The 23,066-nt window shown below is 42.4% G+C and overlaps 1 protein-coding gene across 4 annotated transcripts; it reads right to left on the reverse strand.

Moving 5' to 3' along the window:
- Positions 1-15,364: 15,364 nt before the first annotated feature.
- On the reverse strand, positions 15,365-23,022 carry pex2 (peroxisomal biogenesis factor 2). 4 transcript variants are annotated; one of them, XM_044046028.1, is made up of 2 exons: positions 22,964-23,022; positions 15,365-17,108 (listed from the first exon to the last, which is right to left on the reverse strand). In XM_044046028.1, exons 1-2 carry the CDS (start codon positions 22,965-22,967, stop codon positions 16,120-16,122), a joined length of 993 nt encoding a protein of 330 aa, XP_043901963.1. In that variant the 5' UTR covers positions 22,968-23,022; the 3' UTR covers positions 15,365-16,119. The 4 variants fall into 4 exon arrangements, with proteins under 4 accessions (XP_043901963.1, XP_043901972.1, XP_043901954.1 ...); XM_044046037.1 differs by having other exon boundaries at positions 15,365-17,105; positions 22,964-23,015; XM_044046019.1 differs by lacking the exon at positions 22,964-23,022 and adding an exon at positions 20,195-21,069 and having other exon boundaries at positions 15,365-17,105.
- Between the last annotated feature and the right edge of the window lie 44 nt (positions 23,023-23,066).

Genomic DNA, 23,066 nt, shown 5'->3' on the forward strand with positions numbered 1-23,066 from the left:
TCTATCACTAACGGTCAGAAATTCTCAATTATATAATGGGTATTTAATATCATTATGTTTTTTTTGTGGTAATCTGACTCAGATATCGGGATTAGATTTTTAAGTGTCTGCTAAGCCAGATCTGATCACATGCCACACGAAACTGGACCATAACAAGGGAAAAGTCCACAATAACAAACCACAACCAGGCATGTAACCGTAACACACACCAAATAACATTCAGTTACCAAATCCTTGGTCTTTTTTTATTGTTTTGTAAAGCACTATCCTAACATGTTGTTCAGGTGAGCTAAGCATTATTTGGACTGAGTGTGGGGTGAGATACGTAGCGTGATGTTGTACCAGAACGACATTTAGTGCAACACAACAGACAACAGCAGAGCAGCTTGGTTTCTTTGTTTGAACAAGACGTCAAGCTTTCTACGAGAATAGACTGTGGGCGTTGAAGAGACACCAGTCGCAAAGTAGTGACGCATTTCTGTCGTACCATTATTCTGGTACCCAAAGTGAAGGGGCCAAAAAAATGGAAGGCTAGGGGCCAGTTATTTTGATACTATTCCTAATGGAAACACAAAGAAATAAGTACTGTACAATAGGTTTCCCTTTCTATGCATAAATAGGCACCGACTGAGAAGAGAAATTGCCACCAATGTGAGACAGAAGAGTGACTTTAGAAATCTGAGGTCAGCAGATGCTGCCACATTAAAAATGGAACCTCAGGAAGATCTCGGCACAATACATCACACCCTGCCACCCAGATGTGTCCGCCACCAGTGTCAGGGTCACAGAGAAAGCCAACATTCACAAGTCGTTAAATCCACCTAATGAAATTTCACAAGGACATCAAAAATGAAGGGGAAGATGAGGATCTTTTCACTCTGGCAGAATTGGCTGTGGCCTTTATTGTGTTGCTCAAACACTACACGGTGAAGAGAAACAGCCACAACATGTAAAAGCCTCAAAAACAGCTTTTTATTTCTCCCCCCTTCTGACTTCACCCCTCGCCCTTGACTAATGTGCTGCTGAATGGTCCTTTCCCGTTGCTCACCCATAAAGTGCAGGCGGTTGCTGCGATAGCCCCCCCTCCAATGCTATGGGATTGAATTGTGTTTGACCTTTGTGGAGAATAATGGCTGAAGGCCTTTCATTTTTCTGGCCTTCTCGGTGCCTGGAGGAAGGACCTCTTTACACTGTGTTTTCACTACAGTCTGTCAGTAATTCACAGGCAGGGTGACACAGGCTGAGCTGTGCACAGCAAATCTGAGCGAGTCTGTTTGTGTACATGAGGCTATACAGGAGAATATTGTTTACCACATCTAACTTCCGTTCGTCTGAAATTATAGTTTAAAGGTCAAAGAAAGTATACAATCTTAAAAACAAACCCTTTTAATGTGGCCGTTGTTAAGGGGCCACCCAATTCCACTGCTTAACTGCACTGTCCTAGAATAAAAATGCCCTCTGAAGAGAAGAGTAGTTCAGACACAGCTTTGCTAAAGAGGCCACAGCAGTGAGCGGTCTTGCCCTGAATACACGATAAAAGGTTTACTGTAAATTCTAAATGGCGTTTTCTGCAACCCATACATCACTCATGACCATTAGGTTCCACCCTCACTGCACAGTGTAGCCTTCTAGCCACAGCTCTCCAGATGATACAGTACAGAAGCTGCAGTGGAGGCAGATCTGGCTTTGAATAGCCTGCAGCCAATGGATTTTCTCTGGATAATACAATGTTTGGGACAGAGAGGCAGAGATTAGTCCAGACATACATCCACCACCCCCCACATGCCCAATCTAATTAGACTGGAATCAGTTTAAGATGAAAGCAAGCCCTAGCATCACCGCACTAAATACTGGAATTAGTATTCCCCGCATGGGAATTTAATGACAGAGACTGAAAATCCAATCACATTCACTCCCAGTTTAGACCCTCATGCGTTGGGCCTGGACAATGACGAAACGAAAGAACAACAACAATGATTTGTCTGTCAATAGCTATTGACCAGTTTCACATCTGAGGCCTCTTGCGTATTGGCGTTACTATGTTGTCATCATTTAACAAGGATAAACAGCTTATAATCAGATATTTAGACAGTCTGTCTCTGATGTAAACCTTTGTCACATTCTGACTCTTCCACAGGCCACGACAGAAATTTATGTAAACAAGAACAGGAAGGAAGGAAGAGAGCGAGAGAGAGCGAGAGAGAGAGAGAGAGAGAGAGTGTGCATGTTTTATAGATAACACTGCTGTAGTTTATTTACTGTTGTGTGGCGTTCATCTATGGAATTCTGAATAATAGTGCAGGCCCGCATACACACTTTCCACGGCTCTTTGTTGTCTAGCATGTTTTTTCTTTTTTAGGAAAAAAGCGGGAACTTGCTCTCGCTCATTTGTTCTTCTCAGATTTGCTGCATTGGCACATAAAATGCTTCTGCAGGAATTGGTGAAGTTAGTAACTAATCAGCTCCTTACATCAAAGCCATGATTGCTGCCTAGGAATTGAAACTGTCAAATTATTGTTATCAGGCAGACAGCATCAGATCCTTTTTAGTTTCTTTTATCCGACGGAGTTTGAGCCCACAGTCGCTGATAAAACAGAACACATTTCTGCAGCTCACATTCAAATGAAACATTCTCTTGACTCTATCTTGCCCTTATTATCATTTCCCAAGCTAAGTATATGCAGTCAGGGGAACTCTATTTTAAAACTGCTAAATTGCAAGCCATATTTTAACGTCACGGTGGTGATTAACAGCACAGACCGGAAATAACTCCAGCACCTGGGCTCCATCCACCATACAGTAGCTCCCAACACCTGTGATTCATCCACCACAGCATTACACCTGAGAAATCCAGAAACCGTCCTCCCCCATGAACAAATACTCAACATGAAACCTTATTATTTATTGCAGGCTGAATGCAGGGGTACGCACCAAACACAGGACCTGTTGTTTTTTTCTTCTAACAGGTGTAATGCAACTTTTAGTCTCCGACGACTGATTCTGTGAAACTTTTTTAGCCCCAGGAGGAAATTCAGTGTGCTGTTTTAGCAAATGAGCGGATATCTGCATCTGTGGGGAACAGGAAGCGGTAATATACAGCAAAGGACTCAGTTTTTGTTGTGATGCGTCCTCTAAGATGGGGAAATAAACATTAACAGCATTTTCCGTGGGATTAGCCCAGGTGTCGACAAAGGCCGCACACAAACTAACTTACGGAAAGGGCAAAATAGTCTTTTTTTTTCCTGTATGTCTTTTTCTTTTGGCCTTCTTGCTTTTACTGCAATTTAATTTCTGTGGTACAACAGGAGAGAAGGAAAGGGAGGAAAATGGAGGGGGCAGGAGTACACCTGCCTTATTATTGCATGTGGATGAAGGATACAATCACTGCTGGCATTTCTTCAAGACACACGGCCAACTAACATGTATTCTGAAGTGCAGGGGATGGAGGAGCAGGAGCAGGGTGGTGGTGGTGGTGGTGGGGTGGTGAGTGATGGAGAGAGGGAGGCAGAAGGCCGGAGAGAAAAAGAGAAGGAGACGCAGACGGACGGGCCAACAGGTTGACAGAGTGTTAGGGACAGAAGGGGAGAGCGAAATAAAGGAGGCAGGTGATACAGAGACAGTGAAATGAGCGAGTGATAGAAGTGAAGAGAGAGTGAGGGAAGCGGAGAAAGAAAGGGAGGGGCAACCTGAGAGGAATCAAACGTGGGCTCTGTGCAACAGAGGTACGTCGGCAAACGAGCATGTTATGGCAGCCCGCTGGGACTTCCCCGGCAGATCGTTTGTGCTGTTTCCCAATCTGTTCTGAGGAGCAGCACAGCCCCACATGGGGACGTGTGAAGGCGTCAAGATGGGATTGCTTAAGACAGATGAAACAAGGTGTTTTTTGATGCCATCTCGAGCGGACAAAAGCCTGATTTCCTGTTTTGCCTGTGACACAAAGGAGGCTGTGTAGTTTTCTGAACAGTTCAAGGCTTTTTTTGTTGTCAGGGCTGTAAATAACTAAACACACGAGAGGTGAAGTTATGGAAGTGCTGGATCCACATGCCAGACGTGCTGGAAAAATATGTGGCACATTTTCTCTCTCTGTGGCATTCCTAATGTCTTGCCACCTGTAACAAACAAACAGTGTTACAGTTCTGCCGTCAGTTCCTAACATATTTTCCCGCAGTGTGAAAGCAACCCATAACGTGGACGGCCACAGCTTTCTATCCATTCACAGGACCCCAGGAATAAAAGCACAGAAAGAGAGATTAACGTGTCACACTCTGTAATATTGCTTTACATTTTAAAGGGCGCTGAGTAGACAGGGTCATTTTTTTTTTTACAAGGCAAGTTGAGTCATGGGGGAAATAAGGGAGCAACAGATGGGGGAATGAAGGAATTTTAGGGGTTGATGGGATATGTCTCACTCTTCGTCCACATGCGTACACACACAAACTGAAATCATACCATGTGCAGCGGAGGAGCGGGCGGTGAGGAACTAGATGCTAAATATAAAGTGACACAATGCATTCCCTCGGTCATTCACGGGATCGGCACCAAATCACAAGGCGCCGCAGCATGGTTATCACACAGTCTCACAAAGAAAATTACAAAGCAGACAAATAAGCATTTATTTTTTCCCGAATCATCGATGAAGGGATGAGGAGGTGCGTTGACATCAGATTGGCTCAGATGCTGCGCATTCTTAGGGGTCTCTACATCAACTCAACATCCTGGCAGGACCATTAGTAACAAAAAGCTTTTTTAATGTTTAAATGAAAATTTTAATGAGACCCTGTGTTGCTTTTCCTTTTGAGTCTTTAAGAGCCCTCTAAATCATTAAAACTTGCTCTTTCTTTGATTTCAAGGTCATTTGAAGAAATAAGGCAGCCTTAAGTGGCCCTCAGACCAAAAGTGGCCGATATGCCAAAGACCGCAAATGAATGTAGCCTAATGCTTTTTAATTTGCATTCATCTTTAAAAACACAGAAGAGCCATCACAAAGTTATAATAGGCTGAGATGGCAGTTGGGGCCCTCTAGTCATTAGTAGCAATGCAGCTCCTCTAAAACGAAGGCCTTTCTCATCTTGTTTCAACTTAAGCCCATTACTACAAAGATACATTAGCCTCCTGTCCATTGCCTGTGTCTGCATACAATATTTCTGTCTGGCAGCGTCAGCGCGTGCCCACATATGTTCACAAATATGCATGGATTCACACCCCCACCCCATCTCCCATCTCCCTCCTCCTGTCCATTGCCTGTGTCTGCATACAATATTTCTGTCTGGCAGCGTCAGCGCGTGCCCACATATGTTCACAAATATGCATGGATTCACACCCCCACCCCATCTCCCATCTCCCTCCTCCTCCCCCCCGCGAGAAAAACACATGCAACACCACTATTCGGCAAACACGAGCATGAAAATAAAAGACGATGGGGAACAGGGACCTTAGGAGGAGACGACATGCATTGTTTGTTTAATCACGTGTTGCGAGATGACGCTCTGTAATTATGTTGTCATCTGCCGGCTGCAACACAGCAAAACTGGGCCGCCACAGTGTGCCTTACTCCCCGCGCCTTAATTCCACTCTTCAAGCTGTAACGGTCAAAAGTGAACAAGCCATTTTTTTTTCTCTCTCTCTCTCTCTCTCTCTCTCTTTATTTTTGATTTCTTTTAATTGCATACGCCACTGTGTAGAGACTGGAAAATGTCATGTTTTCCCTTTCGGATCGTTCACTCATAGCTTATTTGACAGGTGCTATGTGTCAACTCCCTGTGCACATAAGTGTAGGGCAGCAGATGAACTGTATTTATGTACTGTATTGAACTGATGAGACAGCAAATAACAGTGTGTCCTATTAGACGCAGCGAGATCGGGCCTTTTTATTCTCTCTTCTTTCCAGCATCCCTCTCTTTCAATTTTGCTCCTTGTCTCCCTCTCTCCTCTGGTCTATTTCCTTGCCATTCTGTTTCCTCTTTCTTTATCTCCCTCTATTCTCTGCATGTGTGTTTCTCTCTCTCTCTCTCTCTCTCTCTCTCGCTCTCTCTCCTAAGATAGGTGGTTTGTGTCGGTGAAAAACTGAACATCTCCAGTGAAATTGGTTTTCTGTGGAGAAACTGATGGATCACGTTGCGCTCCTGACAGCAGTAGGGGATTGTTTATGCCATACGGACAAACACACTCATGCGCACTCAAATAAATATATATATGCAGGGTCGAGAGGTAATCCAGATTGGGTGTAATCTAGATTGTAGCTTTCTCAACGATAAGTAAACAGTAACAAAAAAATTGGATATAAAGGCAGTGGCTGAAAATCCTCACACACACGTTTGCATTTACTTACCTTGATTTTGGATAAATCATTATCCCTAACTAACCACAATTTGAATCTTAAGCAGTTTCTCAGAACTGGTTAAGTGTTTCTGCCAAGGTCCTTAAGAGGTAACACACACACATATTTTAGTTTCTCATTGTAGAATGTCTGTCCCTTTTTTTTTTTATTCAAAAATGCACATTTTTACAAATATATACAATTAAAAGTTAAACAATGGGTTTCATCGAGTTATTATCATAATTTCTGTAACATCAGCAACCTCCATTATGACAAGTGGGAAATGAATACAGCAATCTTTCCTCCTGGTACACAAAAACGCACACATTTGTTTACATATTAGGTAGTGTGCACACGCACACACACACACACACACACACACATAAGGTTTGGATTTCAAATCACAGAGCATAAGATTGTTATTCGCCTCAGCTCATATAGACGTGTATTCAGTCGGGCATTTTATACACTAATTTACAAGCATTCACAAAAGAAAAGTCAATTTAATTTTTTAACCAATTTTGTGAAAATGCACTTCCCTGACCCCAGCACTGTTTTTGCAAATCCCAAAATGTTTTATGTACAATTTATTTCACAAAAACTTTGTGAAGGCCTTCAGTAATCATACACAATGGGTTAATAAAAATATACTAACAAAAGCTGAAAAGAGTGGAGGGGGAGTAGTATTGGCTGTTTTAATTGACCTTTTCAAAAAATATGTTTTGTTGATTTGAGCTTTTTAATTCCTTAAGATCAGTGCAGAGGAGAATTATTTATTGTTATTTTTTTGCCCATAAAAGTTGTCTTGTCCTGATCACGACCAATAATGCCATGCAAATGAGTAAAATGCAGCAACATTTATCTTCCTCCGCAGTCAACTTGTATTAATGTGTCTTGAAAAAAAAGTCTTTATTCAGAAATGAAATTCATTTCCTCCATTTTTTTCCCCCCTTTATTTTTTTTTGTTCCCACTTTTTTATCAGTGCTCATGCAATAAGTCGAGCGGAGATGGAGCAAATGCATTCCACCCATATGAATGAGTGAATGAATGAATATGATTACCAAGTCTTGGGTCCTCTCAAGGACAAAGTCATCTGTGTGTGTGTGTGTGTGTGTGTGTGAGTGAACGCACACGTGTGTGTGCTTGTATGTTTGTGTTTATCTTTGTTGTCGTTCATTTTAAAACCAGCGTTCACCTTTGTCCACGTCTCGGTTTGCGGCGGCTGCACGCGGCTTTGAATTTGAAATTTGTGAACATATTCACCTTTTCCTTTTGTGAGTGTGTGTGTGTGTGTGTGTTTGAGTGCCTTTATGTGCAATCAAAGGCTCATATAGAATGTGTGTGCAGCAGGTGTCCTCTAGGACGCCATGCCGCTCCCTCTGTCAGTCACAATGATAAAACATGGCACTGGTTTACCTGTGGCCAAATCGGTGTCTATCCATAATATGTTTGTGGGGGACAAAATAAAAAATAACGTGATTCGAAACATATTTTCCAGTTTTTTGATGTTGTGACATTCACACGCTAAAAACCGCTGACCGGTTGTGACTGGATCAGTGTGCTTCCTCCACAGACGCCCATCTTTCCCTGCTCCTCTCCTTCACCTCCTCAGTGGCAGACACATTCAAATGCGGCCATTTGCAGGTGACGCGTTCAGGAAACGCCGTCCCGTAATTGTGTCGCTCTGTCTTCCTGTGGTGAGGTAGCCTGCGACTCACCAAAATTACCAGCTGAGGTGGAAGGGGGGTGGGGGTGGGGGTACCATTAAAATGCAAAATCACCACTGTGGTGCAGCGTGCAGCGCCTCGCTCTTTCTCTGAGGCAGCCATCTTATGATGGAACGAGTATGTGTTTGATGGTGTGTGAATGTGTGTCCGTTTCACCCTGTGTGTGTGTGTGTGCGCGCGTGCACGCATCTATATGTCTGTGTGTTTGATAGAGTGTAAAGTCTAGCTGCAGCGAGGAATGGCGAGATGGCGAATGGGTTGGCAGGCAAGGCTTGTGTGTGTGTGTGTGTGTGAGTGTGTGTGTGAGGTAGGGGTGATAAATCAGAGCTAGGTAAAGGCTTTTTAATGCAGCGGACTCCTTTCCCAGCCTCCATCTTCTGTCAGGGCTCAGTAAAAGATGAGAGCCCCCTGGGGAACAGTACTAGCCCGCAGCATAGCAAGGCTACGCCGCAGGTCACACACACACGCGCGCGCACACACACTGGGGCCTGACGCATAGTCACTGACTAGGCCTTGTGAATGAGTGAATACATGAATAACTGAATCTATTGAATGCATGAATATATAAATAAAACTTTCCACAGGAGCTATGTTTATTGATGAACACCCCCTCCTCCCCCACCACCACCACCCAAATAAATGTGTTTTTCAAATGATTTACTAAATGATTTATGGCCGGTGATATTGCATTTATATCAGAGAAGATATTTTTGTTAAAAAAAAAAATTATGGATATTTGGTTCATTTCTGCGTGTGCACCAAAGGTCAAGCAGTCTTTGTCAATGATGTGCCTTGAGTATTGAAACGGCCCCAACTTTCAGGGGCCTGGATATGAAAAATATGTGGAATTTGCCAACATCTGACAATACTTAGGCGGCAATATATCTCCTGTCTGATAGAAAAATGTGTTCCGAATTGCAGACACGGTTTCTTTTCTGGCATACCTTTTTAATTTGACTTTGAAAGAAAACACACCGGGGCTCCGAGATAGACAATCAGAGATATGACTGCTGAATGTTGTGTAAGCCTTTGTGGATCGGGCAGAGAGGACTCCAGCAGCTTGGCGCAGAAGACGAGCACAAACACTCGAGAACATAATACTTGACAAGCAGCCCGCAGTGTCGGTCAGGGGCCCTTCTGAGAAAAGTCTGGCATGTTTTAGCAGAGGGTGAAAACAGAGACTCAAAATCCCAGAGAGCTTATTCGCAATTAGAATACAAGAAAATCTGGCGGCCTAATTTATGTCTTTTTCCCCCCCTACATTTATTTAGTTATTAAACAATACATAGTGACTTCCAAGAGGGCACTGCAGAGTGGCCAAACCACAAACTTAAAAAACTAATGTTGATAAAAAATTTGCTTTATTTCCTGGATTGATTTAAGAGGGAAAAAAATGTGAGACAGACAAAGACGCGAGCTGCACTTCTATATTATGCCACACTGTACTTGACCCAGCTTTAACAGGGTCACTTGTATTATGCATATATATATTAATTTGGTTGGCTCTACAGGAATATGAATGCATAATGTATGAAGCGAATTTGTTTGACCATTCAGTATGATTATTTCTTTATAACGTGTTCTTTACCAGAACACGTCCAGAAAAATGTAGTTTTAAAATAACATCATTTTCAAAAAAACAAACAAAAAACTTCTTCTACAGGTTAAAATGATCAAATATTTCATGTGACCTACTCTTCCACTGGAACAACAGCACGACCCAGGCTCTCTTAAACCTGGAGTGGAACACTAATTATTGAATTTTATTGGTAAAACGTGTGTTTGTCCTACAATTTCACGTTGACAAACATCTGCTGAAAAAAGGCCCTATTATGCCAGGTTAATTCAAGACATGCTTGAGAATTACATGCACACAGAGTTTGAGTTAAACTTGTTGCCTTCCAGAGGGAGGACTTTAGTCTGTTTGGAGAGCAGCAACTTCTCCATGATCCCAGGGTTTATAAACATCATTTTAACCAAAGTTTTTCCACACAACAGCTCCGTGTTATCAGCTCTGACGATACGCTGCTCCACTCGCGGCTGTGCATTTGTGTGCTTTTCAGCTGCAGTTCAGTTTGTACAACATGTGTGTGTGTGTGTGTGTTTATTATTCCTCTGCATGCTTGTGTGTCTCTGTGCATCTCTTGGACTGAGCAGGTTAATGTTGGTTGACACTGATCTCCTAGAGGAGTTGAGACTCACACAGTAAAACCTTCACACACGCGAGTATCCATGGTAACCACAAAATTATGCTTTTTTTCCCCCCCCTCCATGGCAAGCTGGAGATTCCAAGATGCTGAAATGCACAAATGCATTGTCATTACCTGGCAGCCTCATGCTTAACAGGGTTAGCGCTTTCTCTGCCTGCTCGTTTCATTGTTCGGTGTGTTGCCTACACATGTAATTTAGAAATTCTTCTTGTTACATTTTCCAGACAGAAACTCTTTATTATCCTCACATACGGAGCGGATGCTTCTTTCTATGCTTTATTGGAATTTCCATTCATGGCAAATATGAAAAAAAAAAAAGTACACATAAAGATTTATGTCGTTGGATTTAGTCAGTGGATTGAAGTAGTGTTTGTTGGATTTTTTATTTTTTCATGACACTTTCCATGTGATCCTGCGTGTTTTTGGTTCCCTGTGTGGACTGAGGGCCCTGTAGCCGCACTGATCTGCCTTGAGCTGCAACAATAGAAAACGAAATATCTATGCATTGTCTCGTTGTTAGAGGAAATGTGAACAAAATACAATTAGAGAAACAAAAGGCTCTTTTACTTGGTTTATAATTTGTGCTTTTGTGCTGTCACCTTAAAGCATTTTTACTAACTTTACTGTAAAATTACGAAGTTATATCTATTTATATATATATATATATACATTTATTAATTACAAAATTATAAAAAGAGAACTTTGAAAAATGTCATCAGAATATCATTTGAATTTTTCTTTCCCATAAATATGTCCCATAAATTATCGTCCTGATAACGGTATATTCTGCTAACACCATGAGTATGCCAGAGAAGGCACATGCCTTCCTTTTTTATCATTTTGAGGGGGTGGGGGTGGGATAAGCATGTTGTGTCGTGCATGACATTCCTGAACAAGCAGAGGTTCAATCACATTTGCAGAAGTTATCAAAACTTTCAAAGAGCTCAGCTGGCGTCTTAAGCCACAGGAAATTCACTGGGACATCTGGAGGGATGTGTGTAGATTATTGCTCATTTAGTCTGTTCTAGACATCAGTGAGGAAGAGTGGACTGAGATGGCCGAACGCACGCACGGACTGGAAAGATGAGCACACACAAACAGGCTTGGCTTTGGTTGATCTTACCCCAGGCACACCACGACGCACCTGCCTATAATCCCCCATGATGCCCTCTCTACTCCTGCCCTCGCTCCTCCAATGAGGAGACGGGTCAGGTAGAGTTTGTTTCCGTCTCTTTAGCCCTGTGTTAGAATGAGAGGATGTGAGATATAGAAAACTATGCTGACAAAACCCATTTGCTTGGTGTTTTTATTTGATGTCCAGTCATTTAATAACACTGCAATTTCGTGTTCAGTCGGAGTATTTTCTTCTCACGTACTTAACATCTAGAGAAAGCGAGATCGGGAGGGCAGATCAGACAGAATTATTCCATATGCAAAAAAGGAAATCAGCACATAGCATATTTAAAACGCTTCAGTCAGTTCACCACTTGCTAGAAATATATCCACAAAATAAAAAAGAAAAGCAATTTAAAGGCAGTCTTTCACCGTACACACACTGTGGTGGATATATCAAAACAGCAAACAGAAGGTCCCACACATTGTTTAAGTTTTGATCCGTTTATTGCAAAGTTTCAGGGCTACAGCTATGTCGGGCAAAAGGCAGCATCACAAAGACTCCTTTAGAGTTTGAGAACAAAAAAGGAAATTATTTCCAAAACCAGTGACATTCCGTCTTTCTCGAGTCGTGAAATTCAACCGGACAAAACCTCAACACTGCGATGAAAACACAGGAAATCACTCCTTATTTTAGGTGTGATTGATTGTCCCCCTGACCTGTTAGACTGAAGAGGTGGTTAAGAAGAGGAGGCAGACTAAGATAATTGGGCCCGGTGGTATCCAAAGCCTGCAAGGTGTTGAAAGAACTCTCATAACACAGGTACCAGTAGAGACCGTAGCTCTGAACTCCAGCACACTCAGGATTTCCTTACCTGGGAGGAATTTTGAGTGTTTTTGTGTTTGTCAAGACTTTTATTGAATAGGCTGAATATGAGAGATACTTGTAACTTCTATTGACATAGTGTACACGCCACAACAAAAACACGTAACCCCTCTGGGGTGTTTGCAAATAAGCGGTGCATTTGTTTGTTTCATGTTTTCTTGGCATGAAACTAATGTCATTCACTTTTTGGGAGTGATGTCAGTTGTTAGAAATATCCTCCTTCACGGAAAGAAGCAAATTCTCTCCAACTCTGCTCCTAAAAGAAAGGTAAAAGCTTTACGCCATTAGCAGAAGCATCGGAGATGGAATTTGGCGATGTGAAAAAGCCCAGGTGTTCTTACGCTTTAATTTCATTAGAGATGCATAAGGCTTTCTGTATCCTCCCAGCCATTTCAAATGAAGAGGTAAAAGCTAGGCATAAGCTTAAATGAACATTCTCTCTCAGAGAAAAATATTCACGTACGAATCAAAGCTATTGTACTATCCTTATTAGTATCTGCAAGCCAAGGGCTCTCTTCCAATTAAAGAATACCACAGATGGACCATTCAACAAGCAAGCACACAAAGAACCTACAAAAGGTACAGTAAAGTACCCAGCATTACAGAGCCCAGGAAAGAGCTTTTTACTTTAAAAACTATTTAATCAGGAAAATCAACGCCTCACATCAAAGAAATGGAGATGAGGGACAGTCGGATAAAGAGGCTCATCAAAGAAGGAGATCTAGTTAGGGATTCAACGCCCTAATTCCTTTTCTCTTAAAACCTTCGTCGAAGGGGGCATGGGGCCAATTTGCTCCCTAAATGGCTGCGTGCGAATGTGCAGATTGCTTTGCATAGCTGCTGGGAATCTCGGTTTCTTCCTATTTTCCTTCTCCACACGGAACCTGCGAATTAGAAAAGATCCAAAAGACAGATAGGCTTAACGGAGCTCAAGCTACATCTTCTTTAAGTCGAGAGCGTTGTTCCACCTTTCAACTAATTCAATCCATGGCCTAACTCAATTAATAGACTTAAATGCAATGTTTCTTCCTTATCTGTTCTCTTTCCCGGGGAAATTGCGGACGGGAGTTCGACAGTGATGTGTGCAAAACAGTTTGTGAATGCAAGTGTTGTGAATCTTTATGAATCTTTAACAGTAATTAATAGGTGTTAATAGTTTTTCACACCACAGAGAATGTGCCATTAACCACTCAGCAATGTGATGCTAAAGCTCTCGGTCAGGGCCTTGGTAGGCGGGGTTTGCGCCGTGCCAGATGGCCGGAGCAGCGAGATAAGCAGCACTGAAGTCGAGTCTTCAGTGCTCGAGTCCGAGTCGAGACGATCCCTGACTCCTGTAAATTAAAGTCCTGGACTTCTTTTCCTGGAGTACGACAACAAACCAAAACAAATGAGAGAATCAGATCAAACTTTCTTTTAATTGGACCAAATATTTTTCAGGTGTGAAATCAAAAAGCCTGTACTCTAAACATCCGTATGAGAGACTGAAGGATGGGGAGAGAGATTGTCCCCATCTGCAAGTAAAAACGTGACTCATACTTTTCTCAATCCTTATCTCTTAATCAGTGTGGCCTTCTGCAAAATCAATCTACCTCTTCTTCATCTCGTCATTGTTATGGAATTTAAATAAAGAGAGCTATTGCGAGATTTTGGCTTCCAGGTACAAAGACACTGATTCACTATAGTTTCATTTCACAGTTTAAAGTTTATAGTTCCATGATAAGAGAAGAGTAATGTGAAAAACATTGAACCATTGCCATTAAACCTTGATTTCTGGCAATACTCTAAAAAAAACCTGTACAAACAATGATAAAAAACAATTTTCAGCAATTATTATTAATCTGTTTCAAATAGTTTACACATAATTTCCTTTACACAGGCTTTAATCTTCGAAATGATCTTTTTACGTTGTAGTTCTCTCTATGTATTATTGTCATGTACTGCATACAATATTGACAGCCAGTCTTTCCTACCTCAGCCTCTTTTGCATTATATTGGATCAATTAGTCAAAATGTCCTTGATGTGAGAGAGGAGCTTGGGGTATCTATGTGATGAGCTTTATGTTTTTTCAATAACATCAAATCAATCATTACCTAAAGGACTGTAACCCTCCACACCTCAAGGTGTTCATTTTATTTTAATCAGAAGAAAATATGTATATGTATGTGCACGGTGCAATTAATCAATTTTGGACTGGCATTACAGCCAAGGACGTATATTCTGGCCTTTATGCTCCACAGACCTGCAGAAGTTGTGTCGAAAATAAAGATCACTGTGGGTCAGCTGTACCAGCATTATTACCCAGCGTACTTCAGGGCATCCATGCACCTAATGAGGACAAACATTTCATGCTTTATCCCCCCTGCTCAGCTGAAACATTAACCTCATCTGAGTGCAAATATGTGTGCGTCTTTCTGAGTCAGTAGATCTGAGACTGGCCCTCCGCGATAGGCTTTCTATCACGCCTGCAGTTCCGATTGATCGTCTCAGCAATCAGCAATTAAGCCCTAGTGATGAGAGCCGGAGAGTGGGGGTGGAGGAGGTTGGGTAAACGCGGCACCACCACAGACCCCACCCCTCTCTTGTCAGCCCAGGAGAAGCTTCACTCAGCTGGGGTGCGTTTGGCCCCGGGCTGGGCTCACTGGTGGAGGTTAACTCCAGCATAAATAAGCATCTTTGGACTCATTACAGGGATTAGAGAGTAATTCGCCTGCAAGGAAGGAGACGACTGCCAGGGTTTTGGTACAGTTTACTACAGTCTTATAGGGGCGAGGGCCCGAGAGATTACAGAGGGAGAGAGATGGTAAGGCAGCAAAAGAGAGAAAGGCCAAGGGAAAAGAGAGGCTGGCTGTGTATGCGCGCGTGTGTGTGTGTGTGTGTGTGTCAATCCAAGCCCCCGGCTGCCCCCTTGATCTTGAGCATGTTGGGGTGCTGTGAAAATGGATAGAGGGAGTTAGAACGACCAGGCCGGTCTGGAGAAAAGTGTGCTGATTGTTATAACTTTTACTCATCTTTCTCTCCTCCACTTAACTAAATAAACACCCAAGAGGTAGCACTCTATCAATTTTAATGATGTTGAAATACAATTTAGGCATAAAATACACAACAAATGCTAATTTGGCAATGATGAGAGGCATCAGAAATTCCTCCCATTATTTATTCAGCTGACTTTCTGCATTTTTCATCAGAACAAATATTCCCATTTCAACAAACACACACACACACTAACACAGAGCCAATTTGGAGCATAAATCAACACGTTCGCTCATCAAATATATGCTCTGTGTGGTTCTCTGCAGTCCGTCCGGTGCACCCAAGACAAATAGTTCTGTCCAAAGTCCAGCTGGAGAAACGGGAGGGCCAGCGGATTGTCAATATATGCACACATACATTAAACATAGCAGGTCGATGTGTGTTCAGAGAGGCACAGACATCATAAAGACTCAAGTCCAGTCATAAACTCATACACGACAACATTGTGGATCTTTCAACAAAAAAAAATAGAGTGGACACAGTAGTTAAACCATTAGGGCTGGAAAAAAACACTTCATGATGTTCTACATCCGTAAAGTTCATTTTAAACTTCTTTATGGACAGAAAACAATAAACACGTGTTAAAATCAGAATATTTAACCTTTGTTTAATCGATATTGGCAATATATTGTGATTGAATTACTGCCCAGCCCTTGAGTTAATACTGCAATGCTGTCTTTTTGATAAATATACCAAAATATTAAATAAAAACTAAGAGATAAACTTGCATTTCCACACAGGTTGATATGAATGAATCTTAACCCCGGTGTGTATTCACTTTCAGGAAGTCCGTACAAGTTGAAAACAAACTCAGCCAGAGTGATTCTTTATAACATCACCTGTCAATCATCTCCACGTTCATCTTGACTGGCTCGGGCTGCCCTGCCTCTGCACCACATTTGGGACAGGTGAGGCAAGCATCTGCAATGCTGTGGCTTTTGATGCAGTAGTAGCAGAAAACATGTTGGCAGCCCACAGTATGAGGCATGGTGGGCCACTCTCCGCACAGTCCGCACTCTTTTAATAACCCTTGCTCTCCTCCGGCCCTCTTCCCACCTGCACTTTTGCCCCCAAAAACAAATGAGGACACCGTTGCCTTGAGTTTTCTTGTGTTGATCAGTGGTAAAAGGAAGATGAGGAACTCCGCGAAGCCGTGCCACATCATCTCCCGGTTCATGTACTGGTAGTCGATGTCCCGGACTGCGCTGGGCTTGCTGAAAACTGCCTGAGCTCCCACAATCCTTTCCACCATGACAGGATGCCGACCTTTCTTTAGGAAAACAAGGAAGTTGATGAGACTTGCAAGCTGGGCAATACCAGAGACAAGAGTGAGGCAACAACGTAGACCCTGTTCGAGGAAATTATTGTCTCTTTCAGACACAGACCCTCCTGGGCTTAGACCCAGACCCAGGAGCAGGCTATGGGAACGCTCACGGAGCCAGCGGGGGCCTGCAGTGAGCAGCAACAGGCACAACTTCTGCCTACGCGACAGAGGTCTGTAGCGGGGAGAAGGGGACAAAGTGTTGTGATAGTGCAGGTTCAGTAAAGATTGACCCACAGTGGTGCTGCTGGAATACAGTGTGAACCTCCACACGAGCAGGTGGAGGAGAGCCCTCAATTCAGGCTCCACAGGGGTGAGGAGTCCAGGCCGGAAGTTTTGGAAGCACTGGGAGAACTGGGTCCATACCAGCTGCTCAAGGGCTGAGTCCAGCTCAAGAGCGTCCAGCTGAGTGATGCGCAATACTGGGGTCTGCAGCTCGACGTTGCTTTCTGGAGCAGAGCCTCCAGCTGTTCTTTCCTGGGTGTCCTCATTTTCAAAACCTGCTGGAATAACACAGAGTAGAGAGGTGACTCTAATTTTGTCGTTTATATATCATGCACAAAGAAAAATAAATCTTAAAATCTGTAATTCTGATGGATTTGGGTTTTCCAAAACTGCCACTGATAAAATATCCAAACATCGAGTGACTTTACATTGATAAATAACTTCAAGGTAAAACCATACTTGATCTATTAAAGTTGACAGATTCATACAGAGGCAGAACTATTAAAAGAACAGCTTGGATGTAGGGAGGAATGGGGCCCCGGAGGTGAAGCCCATCCTGTTAGGAAGGTTATTTCTTCTTTTTACATAGGAAAGGAAATCACTTTTCACATGTAAAACCCGTCCTTAATGCAACCTTTGAGCTGCGCAATGCAGAGGAGCAGGGGGTCTTAAGACTGCTCTCTCTAGTGTGTATACACACACACACACACACACACACACACACACACACACACACACACACACACACACACACACACACACACACACACACACGAGGCAAAGCCCAGGGCCTCTTGGTGCCTGCTCCCTCTGTTGATAGGGGTGTGTGTACAAATCACATCACTAGGGATTAGGCTAACGGCACAGTCTCTGGTACACCATAAACATCTGCCAAATGTGGAACAATTTTCCTTCCCAGAGTCGACCCCATGTGGAATCGCACCATTGTGACATCAGGACGATTGCGCTTCATATACGTCTTCAAACTGCCCACAGTTCCCTTAGTTTTCTCCAGCCTTTCCTCAAATGAAATGCTTAAGAAGTGAACGACTAACTAACACGAGGAGAGACGGAGCAATAGGGCCACAGTGAGGCCCTTTTTTGACAGTGGCTTGTGTGTCTCGCTGAATAGGATTTGTCATGAGGCTTTAAAAGAGATTTCAGCTGGGTAAATATGGCAGTTTTGACAGAAAAGGAGGGAGATGATGGTCACTTTAGACGCCTCATGAGGAGGTAGAGGGAAAAAAAACCACAATCTAATACATAGTGGCAATGCTTGGATTTATTCCAGTGCACAGGGCCATCTGCATGTTCATGATGTTTCAATAGAGCCCGGGTACACCATCCACCTAAGTTAGAATTAGCAAATGAATGAAAAAAGGAGTGAATTCACACTGAAGTAAGCAGGTGTGACCAATTTATTGAGCGGCGTTTGAAATGCGGTGGTGTTTAGTGACTAAAACCTTGCCAGTGATGGAAGTCGAGCTTGGGGTTTTTTTTTTTAAAAAAGGAGGTCGTCTGAAAGTCTACGCTCACCATTAAACAGATTGCATTTATTTAGCATAATCTAAAAGTTTTTTTCCTTGATGGCAAAAAAATATGCTGATTACAGTACAGGCTTTTGTGTGTATGTCTTCAGCGTGTAAGAAACAACAGCTGCACGGAACTTCTGCAATATTTCATGATGGCATTTAAAGCACTGTGTCGATATGTAAATATTCTTGACAGTTGTTTTGTGTTGTCTTTAAGCAGTGGGCTTTTGGCCGTTTGACTTTCTCCCCCATCCTTCCATTCCTCCAACTAGTAAATTGTATATACTGTTATTTTACTATTAAGTTTTTCTTAAAATAAGCACAAAATATCACAATATAATGTATTGGCGCCCCTGTATATGTATCATATCTTGCAAATACACTAGTATGTCTGTGTAAATGTACGTCTAGTGTAGTGTTGATCTATGCAGAGCTCTGATACAGAGCTAAGTTAATCTGTCAGTCCATAGTTGCACACACACACACACACACACACACACAGCAGCCAGGTGGTGGAAATCCCCGTCACAGTGGCAGCCCTCTTGGGAAAGTAAACCCGGCCGGGTCCAATATTCTTTTCAAAGCCTTTTATCGAGCAGTTTACAAGTTATGAATGAATATGTTTTATTTGGGCAAACACCGTATTGACAGCCACCTATCAATAGTAATGTGACTATTGTCAAGGGTCTGTCAATATTAATGTAATTATGATGTAGAGGGATCAGAGGGATGTCGGAGTCGGGGGCCAAGTAACATCTCCTGCCCACTGCCATATCAATAGCTGGGATTGCTATTGACAGCTTCCCTTCAGACTTGCAGCACTTGGCAAATATATAACAAGCAGACACTTCAGTCAATGCTGAGCTGCCTATAAAAATTAAGCATTTGAATTTACAGGGCTTTTACTGTGGACAGCTGGAAATCCATGTTTCTTATGTAATAGTCAAAAGTCACAGTCAATGCCAATGTTTACAAAGTACTGACACGGTGTGTGCTAGAGGACAGCGAGTACAGCATTTGCACACAAAAGTACACATGCAGCGACACAAGCAGACGGATGCTGTCCTCTACAGTATCCACTTACAGGCGTGCACATACACACACCTAATGTGATACACGACTTGACCATTTTCTCCTGGGTCAGACAACAACCAACCCAGACACAAGATGCCCTCTCTTGGCGAGTCTGCACCTGACAACTAGCAGAGGTGGAAGACAGGTTAGGAGAGTTCACTGAAAATCAGCTGAAAAGATTGAAGTGTTGCTTTTCTACCAGAGACATGAAGAACATTTACCATAGAATATTAAAGGCCATTATGATTAAGGTGAGATGAGGGTTTTCTTATCTCCCCTTTGTTACTTTAGCCAGTGCATCTTGTTCAGACAAAGAAAATGCACCGTCTCCAGGCTGACTGCTATAGCTCACGGACTACAACAGCAGCAACAACAACAACAACAACAACAGTAACAATAGCCAATCTAACAGGGAACAGAGTGTAACATTGCTTCAAGGCAAACGGGTGCCATGACCAATGTGATGAAGGAGAGATGAGGCAACAAAAAGTGTACAGAACATCAGACTGAAGCCGCACAGCTGCACTAGGTTCTCTGAAAACTAGACAACAGACTGTGATGACAGCTATGGAACAGAAAGACGAATGGACATAGGAGACAGAAAAAGAAGACCGACACGTCAGACAACACGCCATGATGAAACCCCCAGCTGGGAGCTCTGAGCTACTGTCTACTGATACAGGGGAAAAAGGAAACTGGAGGCAAAGATAGCTACAGAGCAAAAAAATCAGGGGAGGGAAAAATAGATAAGCACAAACCTCTCCCTAGGAGCTGACCTTCAGACTGACGGTCACAATAAAGGAGGAGGGAACATTCCCGGAGCATACACGTCTCAGCCATACTGAGCTGTAGGCACCCAGGGAATAGTCTCTAGACAGAGGAAGCACTGCACTTTTTTTTCTTGACCTTGGCTTTGGTGTCTAGGGATGGAATGAGGGTGTTTAGGGCAGGGGACGAAAGATGGGGGGGGTATGCTGGAAAGGTGGACTATCTCTAAGGAATTGCGTTGATTTTTTTCTGCAGAAATGCTCTGAAGGTGCTCATTCAGCTATCATTTCATTCCTGTTGGAAACTGTGTGGCCAACAGTCTCGATTTAGCTCATGGCGCGCTGTAATGCTCAAATTCCTGAGCACTTAGCTATGGCTGTTAGCATAATATATTTGCTGAAATAATGCATAAACCTTCACTCTGCTTACTATGATGCTTGTTGCGAGAAATAGGCTATGCATTGGCAAAGCATGCTGAATTACAACTTTACATTTCCCTCCCTTGCTCACGTAAATTAATTTGTGTAAAAGCTGTAGTGGATAAAGCATGTTTCTCTACGCAGTCCAGTCTCATTTTTTTCCCTTCACTCCCCCGCCTCCTCACTTTATTGCCCTCCTTTAGCCTGGAACGAGTGCGAGCCTATTAGCTAAGGCCTGCTAATGTCCTCACTATGAAAACGGATGAGAATGTCAGATTTAGAACTTTTAAGACAGTGATGTCATACAGCAGACCACAGGCATTACAGGGACGCTAAGATTACCCAGGCGGTAACCAGACTAATTGTTATGAGTCTGTTTCATGAAAAATGAATGTGTGCAAATGCACAGAGGGGTCTTCAGGCTGTGTGTGTGTGTGTGTGTGTGTCACACACTAATGCATTATCAAGGCTCTCCTCTCTCTCTCTCTCTAATCACCAAAGACTCCTCCAAGCCATGGGGTAAAGGGCCAACTTAATGCCTGAACACACAAAAAAATACACATCAGTAAGAACAGCACATCTGACACACAAAAACGTGCTCTGCTTAATCTGGTTTGCTCAGAAGGTAAATTATTTAAGAGAATTAATTGATTTCATGAGAATGAAGGTTGAAGATGCTAAGGCTGTACGGGTAATAAGTACAGGGGTTTGCAAAAAAACAACTTAAAAAGTCATGAAACATTCAGAGGGCAAAGAGGCACAAAGAATGTAGAAGAAAAAGCGGAACTAATAAATGAGAGAACAGGGGTTGTGTCTTTCTTAGGGGTCAATGAGAAAGTACTGGGGGCTCACCTCATGCAAATAAAACGTGTTATGCTGAGGAATATTTGATCAGAACATTTCTCCAATTCACTTTATGCATGAATAACACATAATTCTGTCTGTTTTTTTAATGTCTGTAGCAATTAAAATGTGTGTAGAGGTCGCAGCTGCTTATTCCCTTTGTCTCCTGTAAAATGTACAAGTATGCAGAGCCAATGCAGGATGGATAAAAGTATTTTCTGCTTCTGTATTTTTAAATTGTACAGCCAGTATATTTTCTAGTTGGAATTATAACACAGCTATTTCCTCCAAATAGAAAGCAATGTACAGCTACCACAACGCAAATATGGAAAAAATACAAGTTATATTAGGGAGAAATGAACAATCACAATTAATTTTAGCATCATAGCTGTTCATTAATTATCCCACATGTGTAATCACAGTTTAAGTCCATCAGTTCTTATCAGTCACACATAAAAAGAAGAAAAAAATAATAACAACAATAGTCTGAAGACATGTTAGATTATTAACAGCTAATATTTCATCCAATACAGTGATTATTGTCTGATTACTGTTTCTGTGCTATGTTGTTCACTTTTCAGTTTCTTATCATTTTAATAGAATACGTTTGATGCTTTTAGTCAGAAAATTACATAGGTTTTCCAAGTCTTCAGATAACCCCACCGCCTTTGTATCTCACCTTCATGTAGAAGCTGTATAAAATGACCTCATGAACCCAGAGTGAGATCACAGCCTAGTCTAACTTCACTGACTCACTTAAAAACACACTCATTACACTAAGTGTTTAGCTCCACAGGCGCAGCGCTATAGTGCAATTTTGTGCAATCAGGCAGTCGAAATTCATTTTATATAATATATTGTCACTTTTTTTTTTTTTAGCTCGTGCCCATCACTCTTAAACAATAACAAAACCCAGTCTGCTCCGTTTTGATAATAAGGCAAGAGCATTATAAGATAATCACAGTGGGGATTAGGTTTTGGTAGAGTATGTGAGGGCAGTGCAGTCAATGCCACTGGAAAAGAGAGATATAAGCAAGAAACTGATAAGAGTGGAGGAGTGATGATTAGGATGAAAGAAATTAAGTCACTTGGAAATCAATAAGATCAACTTTGCCTTGAATCTCAGTGTGACTGGTTTTGATCTCTGACACTGATTATTAGAGGCAATAATGGAATTATGTGCAGACTCGCAGGCATATAGTTACTCACGACAACCGACAGTTGAAATTGGGAAACACATCTGGAAAAGGCTCGTGCGGAATACTGACTCACAACAGTGGCTCGCTGAAAGAGACACTGCATGAGCCGATGGACAAGGATCGAGAAAATAGTGAGTGTGGAGATAAGAGGTGCGCTTCTCTGTTGTTACGTTGTCATTACACAGAAACGGGAAGGCGATAACGACGTCTTTAAAGCGGACGTGGCGCATTTGAGCTTCCTACTAATAGCAGGGTATATGTAAAACATTCCAGACTTATACATACAATATATATTTACCCATTTCTGTATTTTTTTTAGACGACAGACGCACTCGACGTGAGCCAAGTCCTCCCGGCCACAACGAAAACAAACACTACTTCCGGGTTAAAACACACGCACC

The sequence above is a fragment of the Solea senegalensis genome, linkage group LG1 (genome assembly GCF_019176455.1).
Source record: "Solea senegalensis isolate Sse05_10M linkage group LG1, IFAPA_SoseM_1, whole genome shotgun sequence".
Taxonomy (NCBI): Eukaryota; Metazoa; Chordata; class Actinopteri; order Pleuronectiformes; family Soleidae; genus Solea; species Solea senegalensis.

Bases quoted from the DNA above. Each gene is read 5' to 3' on its own strand.
- pex2 (XM_044046010.1), bottom strand. From the start codon at position 20,276: ATGGCTGAGACGTGTATGCTCCGGGAATGTTCCCTCCTCCTTTATTGT. The intron at 17,109-20,194 runs GTTTGTGCTTAT...GTGTTATTCCAG, and splicing joins AGGTCAGCTCCTAGGGAGAG to CAGGTTTTGAAAATGAGGAC.